Raw genomic sequence first — 22490 nt, 5'->3', positions numbered from 1 at the left:
TAGAAGATAGCATTTGTAACATTACTTTGCTACCAGCAGTAGATAGCATTTGTAACATTACATTGCTATCAGCAGTAGATAGCATTTGTAACATTATATTGCTATCAGCAGTAGATAGCATTTGTAACATTACATTGCTATCAGCAGTAGATAGCATTTGTAACATTACATTGCTATCAGCAGTAGATAGCATTTGTAACATTACATTGCTATCAGCAGTAGATAGCATTTGTAACATTACATTGCTATCAGCAGTAGATAGCATTTGTAACATTACATTGCTATCAGCAGTAGATAGCATTTGTAACATTACATTGCTATCAGCAGTAGATAGCATTTGTAACATTACATTGCTATCAGCAGTAGATAGCATTTGTAACATTACATTGCTATCAGCAGTAGATAGCATTTGTAACATTATATTGCTATCAGCAGTAGATAGCATTTGTAACATTACATTGCTATCAGCAGTAGATAGCATTTGTAACATTACATAGCTATCAGCAGTAGATAGCATTTGTAACATTACATTGCTATCAGCAGTAGATAGCATTTGTAACATTACATTGCTATCAGCAGTAGATAGCATTTGTAACATTACATTGCTATCAGCAGTAGATAGCATTTGTAACATTACATTGCTATCAGCAGTAGATAGCATTTGTAACATTACATTGCTATCGGCAGTAGATAGCATTTGTAACACTACATTGCTATCATCAGTGATAGCATTTGTAACACTACATTGCTATCAGCAGTAGATAGCATTTGTAACATTACATTGCTACCAGTAGTAGATAGCATTTGTAATATTACATTGCTATCAGCAGTAGATAGCACTTGTAACATTACATTGCTATCAGCAGTAGATATCATTTGTAACATTACATTGCTATCAGCAGTAGATAGCATTTGTAACATTACATTGCTATCACCAGTTAAAAGCATTTGTAACATTACATTGCTATCAGCAGTAGATAGCATTTTGCAACATTACATTGCTATCAGCAGTAAATAGCATTTGTAACATTACATTGTTATCAGCAGTAGATAGCATTTATAACATTACATTGCTATCAGCAGTAGATAGCATTTGTAACACTACATTACTATCAGTAGAAGATAGCATTTGTAACATTACTTTGCTACCAGCAGTAGATAGCATTTGTAACATTACATTGCTATCAGTAGTAGATAGCATTTGGAATATTACATTGCTATCAGCAGTAGATAGCATTTTGCAACATTACATTGCTATCAGTAGTAGATAGCATTTGTAATATTACATTGCTATCGGCAGTAGATAGCATTTGTAACACTACATTGCTATCATCAGTGATAGCATTTGTAACACTACATTGCTATCAGCAGTAGATAGCATTTGTAACATTACATTGCTACCAGTAGTAGATAGCATTTGTAATATTACATTGCTATCAGCAGTAGATAGCACTTGTAACATTACATTGCTATCAGCAGTAGATATCATTTGTAACATTACATTGCTATCAGCAGTAGATAGCATTTGTAACATTACATTGCTATCACCAGTTAAAAGCATTTGTAACATTACATTGCTATCAGCAGTAGATAGCATTTTGCAACATTACATTGCTATCAGCAGTAAATAGCATTTGTAACATTACATTGTTATCAGCAGTAGATAGCATTTATAACATTACATTGCTATCAGCAGTAGATAGCATTTGTAACACTACATTACTATCAGTAGAAGATAGCATTTGTAACATTACTTTGCTACCAGCAGTAGATAGCATTTGTAACATTACATTGCTATCAGCAGTAGATAGCATTTGTAACATTATATTGCTATCAGCAGTAGATAGCATTTGTAACATTATATTGCTATCAGCAGTAGATAGCATTTGTAACATTACATTGCTATCAGCAGTAGATAGCATTTGTAACATTACATTGCTATCAGCAGTAGATAGCATTTGTAACATTACATTGCTATCAGCAGTAGATAGCATTTGTAACATTACATTGCTATCAGCAGTAGATAGCATTTGTAACATTACATTGCTATCAGCAGTAGATAGCATTTGTAACATTATATTGCTATCAGCAGTAGATAGCATTTGTAACATTACATTGCTATCAGCAGTAGATAGCATTTGTAACATTACATTGCTATCAGCAGTAGATAGCATTTGTAACATTACATTGCTATCAGCAGTAGATAGCATTTGTAACATTACATTGCTATCAGCAGTAGATAGCATTTGTAACATTACATTGCTATCAGCAGTAGATAGCACTTGTAACATTACATTGCTATCAGCAGTAGATAGCATTTGTAACATTACATTGCTATCAGCAGTAGATAGCATTTGTAACATTACATTGCTATCAGCAGTAGATAGCATTTGTAACATTACATTGCTATCAGCAGTAGATAGCACTTGTAACATTACATTGCTATCAGCAGTAGATAGCATTTGTAACATTACATTGCTATCAGCAGTAGATAGCACTTGTAACATTACATTGCTATTAGCAGTAGATAGCACTTGTAACATTACATTGCTATCAGCAGTAGATAGCATTTGTAACATTACATTGCTATCAGCAGTAGATAGCATTTGTAACATTACATTGCTATCAGCAGTAGATAGCACTTGTAACATTACATTGCTATCAGCAGTAGATAGCACTTGTAACATTACATTGCTATCAGCAGTAGATAGCATTTGTAACATTACATTGCTATCAGCAGTAGATAGCATTTGTAACATTACATTGCTATCAGCAGTAGATAGCATTTGTAACATTACATTGCTATCAGCAGTAGATAGCACTTGTAACATTACATTGCTATCAGCAGTAGATAGCATTTGTAACATTACATTGCTATCAGCAGTAGATAGCACTTGTAACATTACATTGCTATTAGCAGTAGATAGCACTTGTAACATTACATTGCTATCAGCAGTAGATAGCATTTGTAACATTACATTGCTATCAGCAGTAGATAGCATTTGTAACATTACATTGCTATCAGCAGTAGATAGCATTTGTAACATTACATTGCTATCAGCAGTAGATAGCATTTGTAACACTACATTGCTATCAGCAGTAGATAGCATTTGTAATATTACATTGCTATCAGCAGTAGATAGCATTTGTAACATTACATTGCTATCATCAGTATATAGCATTTGTAACATTACATTGCTATCAGCAGTAGATAGCATTTGTAACATTACATTGCTATCAGCAGTAGATAGCATTTGTAATATTACATTGCTATCAGCAGTAGATAGCATTTGTAACATTACATTGCTGCATTTCACTTAACCAATGTACGGTAAAAGACAGTAGCATTATTGTAATCTGTATGTTACAACCTTTCTCCACATTAGTACAAAGGTTAACCTCAACTATGACAATAGGAAGTACATTGATAGTGATGTAGATAGAAGATACACCCTTTTACCATATTCAAATGAAATGGCCCATTTGTGATGCTGGGTATCAAGTCTGTAAACCATGGACGATAAGCAGGGACAGGCGATTTGCGTGGAACTTTTTTTCCGTGCAATTGGCTATTTTTTTTTCCTATGGGCAGGTATACATAATTTGCACTGAAAAAAGAGTTCCGCGCAATTTGCTATTTTTTTCGCGCAAATCGCCTGTCCCTGACGATAAGATAAAAGAACCCAAAATTATTAAAGGTCAGAAACCTCAGTTGTCATGGTAGTTGAAATTAGGCTATTCCAGTTGAAATCCATACACCGGTATAGAAAATATGACTTAACCCCCCCCCCACGGGTCACGGTGGTGTAGAGTGACCCATTCAGGTAACTCCATTTGAAATTGACACTCCTTGTATGGAATATTAAGGTCATATCTTCCATCGGGGGTGTATGGATTTTAACTGGAATAGTCTAATGCCAGGAATGAATGACCTATAGACTACTTTTCTTGCCTGTCCGAAAATAGATTAGGATTTTTGTTGAATCAATAATAAAAGATAAGCATCATAAAAGGCAATGGTAGTGACTCTGCGTGTTTGCATGCTGGTCATAGAGGTCAAAATAGTGTTAAGTTAACACTAATTATAGTAATACCTATCATATCAAGACAACTTACAAATTGTCCATTTTATAAGAGCTTTGTATACTTATATACATATCAGATTAACTGCTTCAAAATGGCACCCAAAGTAGTCGTCATAACTGGCTGTTCTAGCGGTATTGGTTTGGAAACTGCTGTACTCTTGGCAAGTGACAAAGAGAATCGCTTCAAAGTATTTGCAACCATGAGGAATCTTGCCAAAAAGGCACAGTTAGAAATAGCCGCTGGGTCTACATTGCAAAAATCACTTTTCATACGTCAGCTTGACGTCACTAAGGTGGATTCAATTGATGAATTTATGGACAAGATCAATCAAGAGGAAGGAGGGGTCGATATTTTAGGTAAGATTCGTCATCAATTCTTTTGTCCAACTATAGTAAAAAACTTGATTTAAATATACCATGACATTTGGTACTTGTTGTTCTGGGGGGAGGTACTCGGGGGGATGTGGACCCATCAATATACTAATTTTTCAAGAAATTTGGATGCACCAATATACCAAAAGTCAAATTTTTCAGCCAAATTTAACACAAATTGTTTTAGCTTTACAGCTTTCCCCCCAAATTTGGGGACATTTTACAAAATTTTGGCTACAATGAGGCGAAATTGGGCTATATTCCGAGAAAAAAATAAAAAATTTGATAAAAGGACCCATCCATATACCAAAATTGGCCTTGAAAGGAGGTCATATACCCTAAGGCTGAAAACACTACTCATGTTTGTGACACATCCTGGTATGATCATTTGTACTACTCCCTATTCCAGAAAAATACAGAACTAATTTTTTGGGATTAAAAAAATATTATCCCGTTTTGCCAAATAAAACATAGCTAAATCCTAATCCTTTAGTTAGTCCTAACTGGCAATAAAAGTCAAATTTTAATATTTGGTCAATTTTTGTAAATATGGGCCAAAAACATGCGTTTTTAGGGTATTTTTTGTATGCTGTGACAATCAAGCCCAAAGACTTGTACCAAGACTAATTTCAGTTTACACAGTCTAATTTTTGGAAAAGATATGTTTCATGCTGATAACCGATAATTTAAATAAAGAAACACAAAAAAGTGAAAATTATAGCAAAATTTCGCATATACTCAAGATTTTGAATGTTTAGACTTACTCCAAGTCTTTGATTTTTGTGACTCGATTGTCAGAAAATATGCCGAAAATGCATGTTTTTGGCTCTTTTTTCAAGTAATTAGAAAAATAGTGATTTTTTTCTTTTATTGCCAGTTAGGACTAACTAAAGGATTGAGCTATGTTTCATTTGGCAGAACTTGATAATATTTTTTAATCCCCAAAAATTAGTGCTGTATTTTTCTGGAATAGGGAGTAAAGTACCCCCAGACCCGGACACACCGACATCGCCTGGCTAATAATTACTTGGCACAGCAGAGATACTAAAATAAATACCTGTGATCGATACACGTGAATGTGCTATGCACGATGTTGATATTCAGACGAAAATCTTTGGATACCGGGGTAGAAAATGATGAATATCTCCCGTAAATGATTTCGTATAAAGAAGCCAGATGTGGTTCCTTGCACTTAAATATACATGTTGTAGTAGTTAACTAGCGTCTTGAGAAAAGAAGCTTGCGTCTTGAACTCACAAACTGACAATAATTCTGATTTTATATGTGCGAATTATATAGCGCGGTGTATAGGTCAATCGTGGAGGTAGTCTAAAAGCAGTGACCTATGCCTATTGTCAGTAGCCTTAGTCAGATGTCCTTGCCCATTATGTATCTCAAATCTATTAAACAGGTCGGAACAAAATGGCCATGCGTGGCGGTGGATTCAACCTACCATGGCGATTTCTGCCATGAAGATATCGGGGCGATGACACTGTGCGGGGATGTTCTACAGAAGGGGTGTGTACAAGGTACAAGTTGAAGTTAGGATCTACATTTTTGAGAGTGGGTTTATCTTTGCAAAATATCAAAATAGGATTGATTTATATTTAAAAACAAAATATTGAATTTTGATTTCTTTTCCTTCCAGTCAATAATGCAGGAGTAGGACAAGCTGGAATCATGGAGAAAGTAACAGAAAGTCAGATGAAGACAGTCTATGATACTAATGTATTTGGTGTGATTCGCATGACTCAAGCCGTTACTCCTGGCATGAAAGCAAAGCGATCAGGACATATCATCAATGTTAGCAGTGTGGGAGGGCTTATCGGTAAGTTGAATTTATTTCAGTCTAGATTTCAGTACAACGGCAACTTTGTGACCTCTTTTGTTTGACAGAAAATGTTTACGGGTTGTGAGCACAGTGTTACGTAACACAATGTTGAAAATTTAGCCGGCAAACACGTTTGAGCAAAATAGCTCCCGAAATGAAAGACACAGGTCGTTTTCTGCTTAAATTACCATAATTAAATTAAGATATTGAACATTCGTGTAAAGCAACAAATAAGGTGTAAAAGTTTAATTATGTGGAAAATAACCAAGCTTGAATATGCCCAAAGTAACAGGAAAAATGTGTGTCACAATGACAAAAACGTTCATATCATCAAGTAAGAAAAAGCGCAGGCATCAAAAACTGGTGTCATGTTAGTTAATAACTAAAGTTAGCTTGCCTGAAAAATTCATGAAATTTGGTAGCTGTATATGACCAGTCGTATATTGAACATGTTGAAATATTGGCTTTCAGAGTAGCTTTGTGCCTGACTATTGTCACGCGATGTATTATACGGCTGATTGTTTTCCCTAATTTGATGGACGTTTTTCAAATAATTTTCTACGTGTAGCTTCAACCCTCCTGTTAGCTAATATCCCTCCCCTTCCCCCACCAATCAATGTTTCCAACACGGAGCCTGATGATAAGACCCCGATCAACATTGTTATGGGGGGAAGGGGTATCAATTTAGTGCAAGGTCCTAAACTGTCCCAAGACTAAATTCTATGATTGTAGTTTGATATAAGCAGTTCTGTTTCTTTTCTGCTCTGGCTTTTTGCCTCTTCAACCACACATGTGGGGTCTTTAAATTAGTATATAGAATTGGCTTCATTATTAACTAAATGCAAACTATAGATGGCGCTATTTATCCTAAATCATATTTCTTTATTTGCAAGGGGTAGGTGATTAATACTGCCATTAAAACAGATGGAATAGGTGAAACAAGCAACAAGGAAATTTTATCAACATATTTCATCAAACAATAAACATAATTATCTGTATTAAAAGCTTGAAAGAATAATTTCCTGTAACTAAATAGCGCCACCAATTTTGTCGTTAATAGATACATTTTATATCTGAAAAAGCTATAAAAATGCAATGAAAGTGAATAATTTTGTAAAAGAGGGAAATCAAAGTTGAGAATGACTCAAAAGCATATACATTAGCATGATATCATATTTAGCTGTTAAAGCTATTTGGTTGTACATGATGTTTTGTTTGAAAAACTAATAAATGATCCCATCAAACAACCATACATCCCGGCCATGCAATAAAATCTGCGGATGTTATGTAATTATTGACTGAATTCTCTTTCACTAGGTGTTCCATTCTATGAAATATGTGTGTCCAGTAAGTTTGCAATTGAAGGTTTCTCAGAATCTCTTGCACCTGTATTGAAGCAGTTTAATGTAAGGTAAGTTCCTGGGGAAAAGGTGCCTGGAGGGGAGGTTTCTTACTGGAAAGGTGGTTATGCCAAAAAAAAAAGATATTTTGTTTGTCCTCCACAACTTTTTCAGAATTGGCTCGGTCGGTTGGGAAATGTAAAAACTTGTCTCCAAAATTAGGGTCGGTATTTATTTGTACAGTAAAACAAAAACAAAAAATTTCCAGATTTTCCAGATTAGGGTCAGTCGGTGGAGGACAAGCAAATAATAATTCAATTTCATACTATTTTAGCCTGATGACACTGGACTGTGAGGCAGTAGACTTCAAGACAGCAATGGAGGACAGGAAGTTGTGGAAAGCCATCACAGTTCGAGGACACCACTCGAATTAAACATGACCTTAAATGGAATGCTGTATCCTATAACTGGCCCATTTCCCTGAGACAATTTTGGCTGGGTCATATGGCTTTAGAAGAAATGCTGCATCCAGGGGCGTAGCAAGCAGGGGGACAGGGTGAACGAAGTCCATGGGCCCCAAGCCCGAGCACAAAAGTGAAAATTAAATATTAATAATTAATTAAATAATGGAGAGCAGGGCCGGATTTACCATTGGGCCAGATGTGCCCGGGTTGGGCGTGCTTTGCGTGCAAATGTCCTAGTAAGTCCCCCTCTATATTATACGTAAACCAGAACTTAGCCACTGACTTGAGTGCACATGCCTTCCTCGGCACGTGAGTTCGGGGCCTCCAAATTTTGGCTTGGCCCAGGGCTCCATTAGGTAAATTCCGCCCTGGTTAAAAGGGCCTGTACTGCTCGTTGTCTATGGACCCCTTCCCTGATGCTCTTGCTACGCCTCTGGCTACATCCTATAACTTGGCCTGTTTCCCTGTGCCAATTTAGGCCGTATGGCTTTCAAGACAGAAGCAGCATGCTACATCCTACATGCTTCACTGGCCTTCAAACTGAGCTAAATATATGCATTTGATACTCCAGTTAATTTCCCTAAATATATTGTTTCTATAGTGTCAGCCTGATCGAACCAGGAACAGTGCAAACTGCATTTGTTACTAATGTTGCTGCAAACAAAACAGGGAGCTTCAGTGTTGATGAAGAGATTGATCCTGACGTGGATGAGTTAACGCAAAAGTTACTCAAAGGCACTCGCACTAGTGGTGTAAGCCGATTGACTAATTATGTGAGTAACAAGTGTTTAACTCCTTTGATATGCTATCATTCTCACGTAATTGATTTGATATCAGTTTTGATTTAAAGGCTTAATGTACGATTTCCTTCAAATTTTAAATTTGTCATTATATACTCAAAATGCTGAAATAATACTAGTAATAATGATCGGGAATGGTTTCTGTCCATTTTGAGCTGAAATAACGAGGTAACATGAAAGAAACACTGCTTGTTATTTTGGCCGTTTAACACGCAGTTCTATGGGCGGACATAAAGTCATAATTTCAAATTATGACTTTATGTCGAACTTTCTCTGTTTACCTACAAACACAACAAATTTGGCTGATTCCATTTAGGTGGAAGTTGTGACATGTGTAAACATTACAAATATGCCAAAAAATCAGGTTTGAAAAAAATTAACCAAATTCATATTATAAGATCGTACATTATGACTTTAATTGTACTTACACAACACATAATATATATATACAGTCCACAACTTATAAGTTCCCCCTTAATACTTTTTAAAATAATTATAAAAATATTTTACGAAATGAAAAAATGTAAAAATATATGTATAGCCCTATTTGTTTTACACATGTGGACCAATTTATAGCGTCACACGTCATTGCGTTCAGTCACAATGTGTAAGAAAAGTGGCCATTTTAAAAGTTGCACCTAAGTCCATAGCAGTCAGGTTTTCTTTAACAAACACATGAATAGACCTGGCCTACTGCATTGTTTAAGAGCTGACTCCTATGGACTCAGATGCAACTTTTAACACTGTTTAAAACGGTCTCTTTTTTACATAATGAACCATTGTGACTGAACGCAATAACGTGTGACGCTATAATTTGGTCCATTATTATGTGTAAAACAAATGCAGCTACCCATACCTTTTTACATGTTTGCATTTTATCAAATATTTTTCGATTTATTTAAAAAAGTATTTAGGGGGGAACTTATAAATTGTGGGATAGGCTTTTACGACGGGAATTCATAACAATTAGTGAGTTTTTAGCGGGTTTGCCGTCGGACAAGTTTAGAACTGTCAAGCTTTCGTTAGGAGTAGCTCTGACTTCTTCAGGACAAAGTACCTAAGAATGAGACATGTTGACTGCCCCTCTCTGAAAAGAGTCGTTCACTGAAGACTGCCCCTTGTCAACAGAGAACAAGCAGATCTCGCCTATCTGCTAATAAAGGTTTGGTGGCTCTGAAAAGAGCCGTTCACTGAAGACTGCCCCTTGTCTACAGAGAACTAGCAGATCTCGCCTATCTGCTAATATAAAAGTTTTGGTGGCGCTGAGAAGAGCCGTTTACTGAGACGGGTCCGTGGCAACAGAAAAAAGCAGATCTCGCCTATCTGCTAAATTAAAGGTTTGTTGGCTCTGAGAAAGAGCTGTTCAATGAAAACTGCCCCTTGTCAACAGAGAACTTGTAGACTGCATATACTGTAGTAGAAGTATACGGATTACCAGGAACCGTTTGGCCACTCCTGGACCGATTGATTGATTGTATGCACGATGAGCGTTTATATCACTTAATTGCGGACGTGGTACAGATTAGCGGCTCTGTGATTGGTTGTTTGAAAATAGAAAGCGCCACATACGATGTGATAAAGATTAGCGGCTCTGTGATTGGTTGTTTGAAAATAGAGAGCGCCACATACGACTGATGTCTTTGCCGTCATTTCTATTGATAGTAGAAGTTTCATTAACTCTGATTTCCAACGCTTCACGGGTCAACCTCATCCCCAAGTGAGAAACTTGTGCCAGTTTTGTTGTTTAGTCCCACAGAGGTTCATGACCTTCTTTGCAAGCATGTTCAGCTAATGCCGAGCCTTCTTCTTTCTTTTGTCTTGTGGCTCTTCGGTGTTCAGATATTTTGACCTCTAGTGGTGTTTGGTTTGGCCTATGTATTGCTCACCACAAGTGCAAGGTATAGAGTACGCACATGGTGCACGATCCTTAGGCAGAGGATCTTTTGGGTGGCTTAGGATGTCTCTTAATTTGGCCGACCTAGAGTAGAATGTTTTGACCCCTGCACGGTTTAGAAACCGACAGCTTTTGTCTGATACACCTTTGATATATGGCATGAAGGTAACACCTTTGTGTTCATCGTCCACCAATTCTTTTGATCGTTCTCCTGTCTGTTTGTTTCTTGATTGCTTTGTGTATGAGGTTTGAGGGATAGCCATTCTTGTTCAACGCTTTTTCAATGTATTTGAGTTCGTCTTTTTGATGTTCTTCATCACACAGAGTCAGTGCTCTGTGAACCAGTGTATTGACAACACTGTTCTTGGCAGACATGCGGTGGCTAGAGTTGAAATGAAGATATTGATCAGTATGAGTGGGTTTTCGGTATATGGCGAAACTCAAGCTGGTGTCAGATCTCTGCACTTTGACATCAAGGAAAGGTATGCCACCCGCCTCCTCAATCTCCATGGTGAACTGGATACACTTGTGTTGATTGTTGAGATGACTTAGGAATTTTACCAATTCGTCTTTGCCATGTCGCCAGACGACGAATGTGTCATCAACAAATCTGAACCAAGCAACGGGTTTCAAAGGATATGTATCTAGTGCTTTGGTTTCAAAGTGTTCCATGAAGATATTCGATGTTATTGGGGAGAGGGGTGAACCCATTGCCTGACCCTCTTTTTGTTCATAGAATTTCCCTTGCCATTTGAAGTACGTAAATGTGAGGCATAACTTCATAAGTTCTACGATCTCATCACTTGTCATGCGTGTTCTGTTTTTAAGTGTATCATCATCACGCAAGATATCTCCTATAATCTTACTAGCATCATCAATTGGTACATTAGTGAATAATGATACCACATCAAAACTGACCAATAAGTCACCTGGTTCTATGGGTATTTGCCCTGCCTTTTCAACAAAATGTTGCGAGTCCTTGATGTAGGAAGTGCCTTTCCCTGATAAGGGTGTCAATATATCCGCTAGGTGTTTACGCTAAATTGTAGCATGGTGAATTGATTGAGCTGACAATAGGTCTAAGTGGCATGTTTTCTTTGTGAATCTTCGGTAGACCATATATACGTGGAGACACTTGTGGACCCTATATGTCAACGCATTCATCTATGAGAAGTTTAGAACACAATAAGCCAATCAACCTCAATAACAATCGATACACACATTGGTGATATAGGACTAATTTGACTTAGTGACAATTGTGAAAATTTTGACCTTTCGTATTGAAGATATGGATTTTTTTCCCAAAACACCAACAAAAATTGATCGTCGGCTTTTCCTCCCAGCTACATACACTTTAAGTATATATCATTAGATTTATAAAATTTACTTCGAGGACTGTTATATATCAAAAATTTGAAAAAATCAAATTTTAATAATTTGTCATAAAATTTGTATAATTATCGTGAATATCAAAAAATGAAAATTATTTGATATCAGAAAGACATTCTTCGTATTCAGAATGCAATTCGATATGTCTGATGTGCTCTCATGTCCCACAAAAAATACTGTTGAAACGCTCATACTGCTCATTCCAGATCCCTTAATAATGTTAATAATTTCAATAATTTTGTTCTTTTTCACAGATGCAAACTGGAGCAGAGATAGCAAAGGTCATCCAAGAGGTCATTCTATCGGACAAACCTCATCTCCATTATATCACTTCAGAAGTTTATAAGAAATTATTGGCTGCCATGAAGTTTGTTGATGTCACTGGGGACTCCATAGTTGAAGGAATTATTCAGCAACAACACTGGGAAACATAACTATACTTGGCCATGAATATGAAAACAATGAAAATGGGTGGGGAACATGCATGTCACCCATTAAAATTTAAAAAAACACACTGAAATTTACATTATTTTGGGAACAAATTAAATGGTCAAAGTCTTAGGTCAATATTTTGACTTAAAATAATTATATAATATTGAATGGCTTTGAGTGTGATACAAGAATATATTGCACGAGATAGAAAAATATTGCACGAGTCGATCTTTTCACTAAAAAGGTTCCCATAATGATTTTCAGTCCATGGAGAAAGTATATTTTTTGCTGGACTCCATGCTAGACTCGGATCCGAGTACCCAAGTCAAACCATCAGAGTCCTACTCCAAGACCAAGTCCTGCAAAGCCGAGTATGGGCCTTTAAGGGACTCAAGACCAATCTCGAGTATTGATCACGAGTCCTCTAGCACTATGAATCCATATAATCAAAGACATAATTAAAAAGACTAGTTTGTATCTGACATCATCTGTCAATCAAACTCGAGCATGGTTTGTTTGTGATGATTGAGTTTCTGAACGTGACTGTAAAACAGCCTGCTTTATGGTTAATTTTGCACCTTCAAATATACAAACCATCTCAAAAGTTAGTCTTTGTAAAGGGAAATGTTCTCTCATGAAGGCACCATATCACAATGCCTAGAAAAGTTGCTTTTGACTTGTAAAAGTACCGTAAGTTTTTGTTATTTTCTGTGATTCCTTTTTTTAATCATCACCAGATGAATCAACCTTCCTTTTACGCATAACTTACCAATCAAGGGTTGTGGGGAATTTGATTGACAGTGACGTCAGACCAGTGGTGTAGCATGGATGCGTCATATGGGGGTACTGACCATGATTGGGGGAACCAGGTCTGATGATGGGGGCACAAGGCATTTTTCCTATGTGATTTTCCGAAATTTCAGATCAATGGGGGAGTACGTGCCCCGTGTCGCTATGATGCTACACCACTGCGTCAGATGCAAACTGGTCCTTTGATTATAAATCAATCCATTGTATCTCATCAGCTTATGAGCGCAGATGACTCAAAATCCTTATCTTAAAACCATGACCAGAGGATGATTTAAGGAAGCCCCATCATGCACTGCAAACGTGTTATCACCAGAGTTTCAACTGCCACTTTACTTTTCAAATCCCATTGAATTCTGTGCAAAAGATGTTGTTTAAGAATTGTGCGTGTGTCATTATTACTTGGTCGATTTCAGATCTAAAGTGATGTATGCATGAAGGATAATTCACACCTTCTGTAGGTAACATAAAATGTGAAATCGACCAGCATTGTGAATGCGTTTTTATTGTAAATATATCAGTCCAAATTCAAATTTGACCATGTCCGTCAATGCAATGTGCGCGCAGTGGTGTCATGTTCACTCACACAGCTGTGCTAACCGCAAGTCATCACAGTGGCATGGTGGGAAGTGCTTAAATCATCCTCTGAACCATGACCTACCCTCTCTGAGATGTCCTAAACAGCCCAGTGAATCTGACTGGACATGTCACTGGTCACTAAACTTTTGTGATCAGTGGACTTGTGCGATAGTATAGGAAGGGGAAATCATAGGAATTCAGTGGTCAGATGGTTTGCACCCCAGACTAATGTCATCTTATGATGCTATGGTTAAGAACTAATCACATTATGGTATATATAATGTATAGCATACATAGCTGCCTTGAAACTAAATGTATCCACACCTGAACCATTACCATACTATATTATGAATCAAGGAGTTTACCCTCCCACTGTTCACATCATCTTTCATTGATCATGGGTAGGCTAATAGCTGCCTTGAAGATATGTACAATCAATAAGATCTTGTTTGACTTCATTAATTTTTCAATAGGCAAATAGCTGCCTTAAAGATGTACTTACCCATACATGTACAATTATCAGCATCCATATAAAAGCCTTTATCACAACTGCATGTATAGCTGCCTTCTAGATTAACACAGTTGTGCATCTGGTTACAGCATGCATAGTCTGTAGTACACTCGTTGATATCTATACAAGAAGACAAGAACATAGAACATGATCATGAATGTGAATATTGTCGTGTTGGGGTTAGATTCTATAATCTACTGCAAATCCTATCCTCTATGCCCCCACACAAGATAGATATCTGGAAGATAGAACACAGAATATGAAAAAAATCTGACCACCCACCTTTGAGTCATCAATGTATGTTTAATTTTGATAAAATAATGATGGGCCTATAATTATAGGTTAATAACTGCGCATTAGTTATTTGGAAGGCATTGTGAAAAATCTAAACATTTTGCCTTTGGAACCGAGGGATATTCTGAGGTCCAAAGCAAAATGTTTCGATTTTTCACAATGCCCGACATATTACCGATGCAAAGTTATAAAACTCATTCATAACCGTCACTTTAATCTCTTCACCTTACAAAATAATGCAAAAATTTGCTCAAAAGTTTATAAAAATAGATGATTTTTACATCTTCTCTTTCCAAAAATCGATCAGGCTAAAACAGGACGACCAATAACAAAAGTGCGTATCACAATCCGTGCAAATATGGTAGCGCATAATCCAAATCTGACAGCCAGCGCCAGCAGCGCAAGAGTTTGTTCGACGCACAACAACACGCAAACGCCGGTCAATTGTAAAGCGACAATGGAACAAATACGCATTTTGCGGTCAATTGTGAGATATTAATGACCTCGATTTGCGTTCGCGTTTTCACAAATGATAAAATATGATTGGATCGCATGCATCGCGTTTATTAATGAGGTTATGAATGTGCAGTTAGATACCTTGTAACAGAGAAGATGAGAAAAGATCTTCTCTACTAAAATTCCTAAAATATTAAAAGTGACAAAAGATGTAACTGTATGTTAAAATGGTCCACATTTGGTGACACATTGTTGAATTCTATAGCCCCATGCATGAAAGTGATATCCCGCACAAACACTTAACTGAGAAAAATCAATTAATTTGAAGTTTTTACTCTGTGCAAGAACCTATGTGAAAAAAATAATACTGCCTTCTATAGATAAAAAGTTATGGCTGTTGGTTTTTTTTAGCAAAGATAGATAATAGTGTTACTCTACACATCCATGACTATAACTCAAAATTGTAGCATATCAGGTCCATTGATGTACTAGTAGTATGAAACTTTAAAATGATAACATTTCATTTTTAGCAACTCTTAATAAAATAGTGGTTGTGCATACTATTGATCAGCTCTGTACACTATATTTATAAATTCACCATGTGGGACATGGGCACAGCCATTAGGCTGAGTTCACATAGAAGTATACGGTATACGGTTATTAAGCTATCTGAAATACGCTCATTCGATCAGGCTGAGTTCATATAGGAGTATACTATGTGAACTCAGCCTGATCAACGAGCGTATTTCATATAGCAAATATGTCAGTTTACCCATTTTCTTCGTCTTATCAAATGCTTGTAACTTTACTTCTTGAGGTCACATTGCATTCAATGAGGTGTCATAATATGCAGAATTAGATAGTGCATCTATTAAAAATTGAATTTACCCACATATGGTTTAGGTTTTTAAAATTTGGACGGTATCGCTGGACTAAAATCGAACACGCGATTCCCACTATACTATACTAAACGCAGGTATACGGCCTTTTCGAATAGCTCTTATGTGACCCGGTACTATGAAATTACCTTGCTCGATTTAAGCTATACGCGTACACCTGCAAAAGCGTGCATCGTACCCGAATAGTATACTTCTATGCGATCGTAGCCTTATGTGACCCGGTACTATGAAATTGCCTTGCTCGATTTAAGCTATACGTGTGAACCTGCAAAACGTGCACCGTATACCCGAATAGTATACTTCTATGTGATCGCAGCCTTACGCAACAAAAGTACCTATACTATTTTTGATGTCAACGTGTTGAGGCAGCTGTGGATCGATGGCCTGCATGTAATTATTTTGTGTAAGCTAATCACAACCCTAACCCTAAGCCTCTCCTAATCCTAACCATAATTTCTTGTAAAATACACAAAGGAGTAACCCAGCTGTGTCACACATGCATCTATTTAGCATCATTAAACACTTTTGTGTGTGCACCAGCACTTCATGCGGATGCTCGTGATTTGAAACTGCGCCCAGTGAAATGTACTCTGTCGTCACTGCCTCAGACAGAAAAATAGTATACACAAGCATTCACTCCATACAAATGAATAGTAATACGAGATGTCGGTGTTCATGGATTTTCAAAAAAATGACTACTGCAAAGGAATCTGTAATGTATAAAATATGTCATGACAGCATTTGAAATGTTATCAAGAGTTGGCTAGTTGTTAATTTTGTACTAATAGTTTTATTCAGCAAAACACACCCCGGGTACTCAGTACAAATGACCATACGGGGGCGTGCCGCAAACATGGGTAGCATTTTCAGCCTTCTGGTATATCAATGACCCCTTTTTCAAAGCCTATTTTGGTATATGAATGGGTCCTTTTTCAAAATTTTCTCAATTTTTTCGGAAAACAGCCCAATTTTTCCTTAATCTAGCCAAAATTGTCAAAATTTTCCCAAAATTTTGGGAAAATTTGTAAAAACTAAGACAATTTTGGGTAAATTCGGCCGAAAATGTTGACTTTTGGTATATCAATGGGTCCAAATTTCTTGAAAAATTGGTATATTTATGGGTCTACTTCCAAAATCTCAGCGGCACATCCCTACCCAAACCAAACTTGAGTACCCCGAACACACCCAATTTTGAGGGACAAGTTGATGGGATACTGGCTAGGTCCACTGCCTTGAATAATAATTGAATAATACAGGAAGACAAACCAACCTTGCACCCAGCCGTAATCAGCTAGATCAGGCGATTAGAAAGAGTCGGCTAAAAATAATCCCTGATATTTGTCTAAAAAATTCCCATGCATTTGTGTGTTGTGATCTGTGGCACCTGGTTTTGTTATAGTGGATTGTTTTAGTCAAGTCTTTTTATACGCCTGAGCTAACTGATAATGGCAGCCTCCAGTGGTCTTTCTCACAGATTTATAAATTTGAATTTATAAATATAACGCATACATGACTGTTGATGAGAACACTTACCTTTGCATTCTTTGCCATTCTCTGTCAAATCAAACCCGTCATTACACTCACATCTATGCCTGAAATTTAGCAAATAAAAATGCAAATTTTTATTGTGGTTTTCAAAATACTGGTACTAAAATACCGTACTGACGTAAGTTTTTTTTTTTTCTGCTTTGGAGTGTCCCAGGACCTAGACCTAAATGCTAGGATCATTCATGGTTGACCTAAAAAAAAAAATTCAAGATGTTTTTAGATTTTTAATATGAAAATTGATACTTGGTATTCATGTCATAATCTATTAATGATTTCAAAATGCATTCAAATTCAATGCATTTTGAAATCATTAATAGACTATGACATGAATACAAATTATCAATTTTCATATTAAAAATACAAAATATCTTGAAATTTTTAAATTTTTTTTTTTAGTCAACCATGAATGATCCTAGAAAAAATAAAAACTTTAAAAAAAAAAAAATAAAAAATATTTTTTTTTTTTTTTTTGAAATTGAGTATAGTCCCACCCCCAATTTTGAAAAATGTGTTCACCCAAAATGGGGTGGGACTATACTTTCACGTCAGTACGGTATATGATTTGTCTGTTTGCTGGTTTTGCTTTTCATTAAATCTCAATCCATTTTTTCATGTGAAAACACACATCAGCTGTGTCCTGCAAGGCCCATGCACCAAAGCATTAATCACAACATTACTTTTGCACCTTGGCCTTAACAAATTTTCAAATGTCCATGGAGGCCAAAGGAAGCATTTTTTGAAAATTAGTTACTATATTTATTACCTTGTTATGTAAATGAGACCCTTTTTATGCTCTGTAGCTTTTACACTGGATTTTGTGGCTCCCTCTTTCATTATGCTAAAACCTTTTCCTACTCATATGGAAAAGTTTTCCTATGAAAGTCTCTTTAAATAAATTATACTCGACTCCAGTGTGTGCACGCTGTGTGTACAGAGGCGTTCGAGGTCAAATGCCCAATGCATACATTACCACACAACACACTGAGCAGGGCTGTACGGAAGAGGGTATGGTTTTTCCTACGGTACGACGGCATTTTGTAACCAATCAGATTCCTTTTTAGAGAGTAGAATCTGGCAAAGTATTTCTAGAAAATACCGTTTGAGCCAAGTCAATCGGACTGACTATTATCAAGTGACGCTACTTTAATGACACGGGGTGCATGTCAGTGTATTTCGCCGTAAATCGAGTGAGGGTTTGGGAATACCTCGTGGTGTTTAGTGCTCCTGTACGACGAGGTCTTTCATCAGATTTCCTTAAAAATCGGGGAAAGGAAAGTTTAATATATACATGAGACCCGGCATGAGACAATTATGAGTGAGCCAAAAAATAAAAGACATTCCCTTTATAATAATTGAAGTTGAAAGTGAAAAAAGACAATTTTCTCCCATTGCTTAACTGTGGGACCCCTTTTATTTGAGCAAAAGAGACTACTTTTCCTACTTTATGTGCTCAATGCTGTTTCTACACAGGTGAAATGAGCATGAGTGTATTGCATGCAATAATGTGCAGACAAAATATCACATTAGTGTACTCAGGGAATGTAATGGAAACACACTGTTTTATATCGAAATACCATATATATCGTTATGAATACGGCAGACGGCGAATCCGGATTAAATCTTTTGGTAAATTTATTTTACTGAATGCATTACATTTGAATTAGAGAACAAGGGATCAATGCTGTACATGATAGAGGGCAGCATATCATTTTTTAACGGAGACCAGATGATAACAGCATAATAAGTAATCAAACGAGGGCGGCATACAAGGTTAGTTGACGGTGCATCACAGTACGGTCACCGGCGGCAACCGTTAAAAAATCGATATGCTGCCCTCTATAGATATAGCATTGATCCCTTGTTCTCGAATTCAAATGTAATGCATGTGTAAAATGAATTTACCAAAAGCCGAATCCGGATTCGGCCGTCTGCCGTATTCATAACAATATGTTCAGTGTTGTTATCCAATATGATGTCAAAATTTCAGCACTTTAGACATTCAATACAGAACTTTGGACATTCCATACAGAATTACACACCTGGGCACCTTGGGAGAACAATGCTAGTGCATTGAAAGGTCAACTCAGGTTAAATAAGAATGAAATAAAATAAAATAAAACAATTTTGCTTATCCGGATTTTTCATGTATCCGGCCAATACCTTATCCCACCATGGCCGGATAGGCGAGCTTCATATCAACTATAGCTGCTCTATGTACTTACCCTCCCCTATCATTAATACACACATGTTCACATCCTCCATTATCATTTGCACACTCATTAATATCGGAGCAAGACACACCATCAGATAGTAGGAAATAGCCTTGTCTACAGGCACAAGAATAGCTGCCTTGTGAGTTGGTACAAAGTTCACTATGGTCACACATGTTCTCTTTGCATTCATCCACATCTGAAAGTAATGAGAGCAAAATTAATCTTTGTAAGGCCAAAAAAAAAAATTGTTTGTTTGTCCTCAACAGCTTTGAAAGAGGACGTGCGGGTGGGCGGATTTTTTTTTATTTTATTTTTTTATTTTTTCGGATTTGGCGTATTTCTGGACCTTGCTAGAGCTAAATGCTACAATCATTCATGGTGACTTAAAAAACAACATTTTGTTTCTTTAATATGCAGTTAAAGTTATAATTTGTGTTCATGTCATAGTCTTTTAATGATTTGGTGGACTTTTTTTAAATTTTCAAACATGAAAGAGGTCCAGAGATACTCCAAATCTGGAAAAAAAAATTGAATTTTACTTATTTTATTAAAATAAAAAAAATATTGAAAAAAAAAAATATTGATCAGGCCTTCATCTGAGGAGCGGGCGGTGGAGGACAAACAAACAACTTTTTTTTTTTTGCCTAATCATAACCCTAAATTCTTTTCAAATATATATTGACATTGTTAATAGCAATTGATTGATAGACCTTGATTGATTGATTGATTGATTGATTGTGATTGATTGATCAACCCATCAAATGCTTATAAAGGTAAAGATTCATGACTGTCTTAGAGTGCTCTTAATCTCAAGTAATTTGAGCAAGTGTGTGGTGATGATGCTGCTGCAGTACATCCAGTACACCTTCCCATCTTAAGCTGATACCCATTTACAACTAGGTGAAGTGAAGCAAGCAGCCATTATAAAAACTTTTTGAGTCTTATGCGCAAAAGTTCTATGCTGAGTGCATGCACTGGCATTTTACCCGCTTTATGAGCAAGGCAAGGGTCCATGTAGCATGTGTATAGTGGAATACTGGCAAGATGTTATTAGCCAAGGCAGCTTACTTGCTATTATTACAAACTTTATCATTTGCTGATTTGTTTAAGATATAAAAGTGCTCAAAACCTTAAGAGCCAAACATGACCATTTTTATATGATAGGTAGGCTGAGAATGTCAAGTTTATAAACCAGTTCACCCCCAAAATTCTGAGAGGTTAGACAATTCTGTTTTTGTCATAATGGGCAAACATTTTTGCAAAATATTTTGTCAACATTTAAATAACATTCTGTTCAGAAAGTTTTTTGAAACGTTATTAAATGTTTTATACCCATTACGTAACCCGGCATTTAAAAGTTATCTCTGCAAAACCTTGTGTGTTTACTGGGTAGCCACTATGCTCCAAATCTTGGATTATTGATGGTTAAGTTTTAAGCTTGAGCCTTAGTGTACTTGAACTCAGTTAATGCCGGTAAAGTATTTAAACCTGATGATGATGCTCATCTGAAGTACATTTATCAGCTCTTAGCTTGTACTATATGCACTATTTTTGAGTTTGGTAATGCATCATGTACTTATCGTTGACCCCCATAGGCTGAGGGTTATGATTTCACACCACCAAATAGAATTATATGGTTGTGCGCCCTTAATTTCACTTCTCAGAAAAACCCATGGATTCTCAATTTAAGCATTAAAATGAGCAGAAATTTGCAAAATTTTAGCCAAATTTGGATTGGTCATAAGTAGTAATATTATTTCCTGCAAGTGTACCACAGATGGGAGAGATCGAATAACTTTTAATGATTTTAAGCAGCCTTTTCTTTACAGAAACACTGGCATGGTTTTGGCTGTAAAATAGGCAATTCCCCGGCATCGTGAGACTTGAGAGCCAGTCGTAAAAAAATAATGACGGTCAACCTATAATTGTTCCCAGACAGAGGGATCAGGCAAGGACTGATTTCAACCATCATAGCTGTCGCTTAAAACTGAGTCGCTCCTGTGAAGAAAAAATGATGTTTTCTTAAGGCAAATTTAGCACATATCTCTATGGGACTCTGATTTGGTGGTGTGAGATCTGAATGGAGCTGTGTGTGTGAGTCTCAACTTTTGATTGAGCAAGTTAGCCCTGTGTGTAATTAGTGTTTGCATTCACCGAAGAAGTGCATTGACTGAATTTATGTAATTAAAGGCTAAAATTGAGGAGAACTGCAACATTTGCTACAAATATACCAGTGCTAAGGTGGGTTATGACCTGAAATGTGTGTTTGAGCGAAAGATTCCATTTCGTAGAGTGACTTAGGCCCATGCAATGTTTACAATCATAATATTTTGTAAGCTTACATCATCAATGGCATGCAATGACTCAGTGCCGGATAGAGAAGACATCAGTATGGTGCTAGGGTACTGGTCGGAACTCATGAAATAGGCGCCTGGATCAGGTAAGCTTACGGTTTGTGTGTGTGTGTGTGTGTTGGGGCGGGGGTAGGCTAAGCTTATGATTCCACTACTGGTAACCCATGTAATGTTTACAATCATGATGCTATGCAATGACTCAGTGCTAGATATAGAAGACAT

At 36.6% G+C, this 22490-nt stretch overlaps 2 protein-coding genes across 5 annotated transcripts in view; one reads left to right on the top strand and one right to left on the bottom strand.

Annotated features, from left to right (window-relative positions):
• Positions 1–12819, top strand: part of LOC140147832 (retinol dehydrogenase 8-like) — a 29300-nt gene extending 16481 nt beyond the window's left edge. The window contains exons 1-5 of one of the 3 annotated variants that reach the window (XM_072169588.1): positions 3671–4442; positions 6106–6285; positions 7606–7699; positions 8694–8865; positions 12430–12819. In XM_072169588.1, coding sequence (XP_072025689.1) covers positions 4178–4442; positions 6106–6285; positions 7606–7699; positions 8694–8865; positions 12430–12609 — 891 coding nt within the window. In that variant the 5' untranslated portion in view covers positions 3671–4177 and the 3' untranslated portion in view covers positions 12610–12819. Of the gene's footprint in view, positions 1–3670; positions 4443–6105; positions 6286–7605; positions 7700–8693; positions 8866–12429 lie in introns of those variants that run through there. The other 2 variants (XM_072169587.1, XM_072169586.1) reach the window with 2 other exon arrangements.
• Positions 1–22490, bottom strand: part of LOC140147835 (uncharacterized) — a 175280-nt gene that overhangs the window by 64460 nt on the left and 88330 nt on the right. For both annotated transcript variants that reach the window (XM_072169591.1, XM_072169592.1), the window contains 3 exons: positions 19924–20110; positions 17687–17745; positions 14496–14624 (listed from right to left, as the gene is read on the bottom strand). In XM_072169591.1, the coding sequence (XP_072025692.1) occupies positions 14496–14624; positions 17687–17745; positions 19924–20110 (375 nt within the window). The remainder of the gene's footprint in view (positions 1–14495; positions 14625–17686; positions 17746–19923; positions 20111–22490) is intronic.

The sequence above is a fragment of the Amphiura filiformis genome, chromosome 3, assembly GCF_039555335.1.
Source record: "Amphiura filiformis chromosome 3, Afil_fr2py, whole genome shotgun sequence".
NCBI lineage: Eukaryota > Metazoa > Echinodermata > Ophiuroidea > Amphilepidida > Amphiuridae > Amphiura > Amphiura filiformis.
Note: the sequence above shows the minus strand (reverse complement) of the source record. Positions and strands in the feature narration are given on the sequence as shown.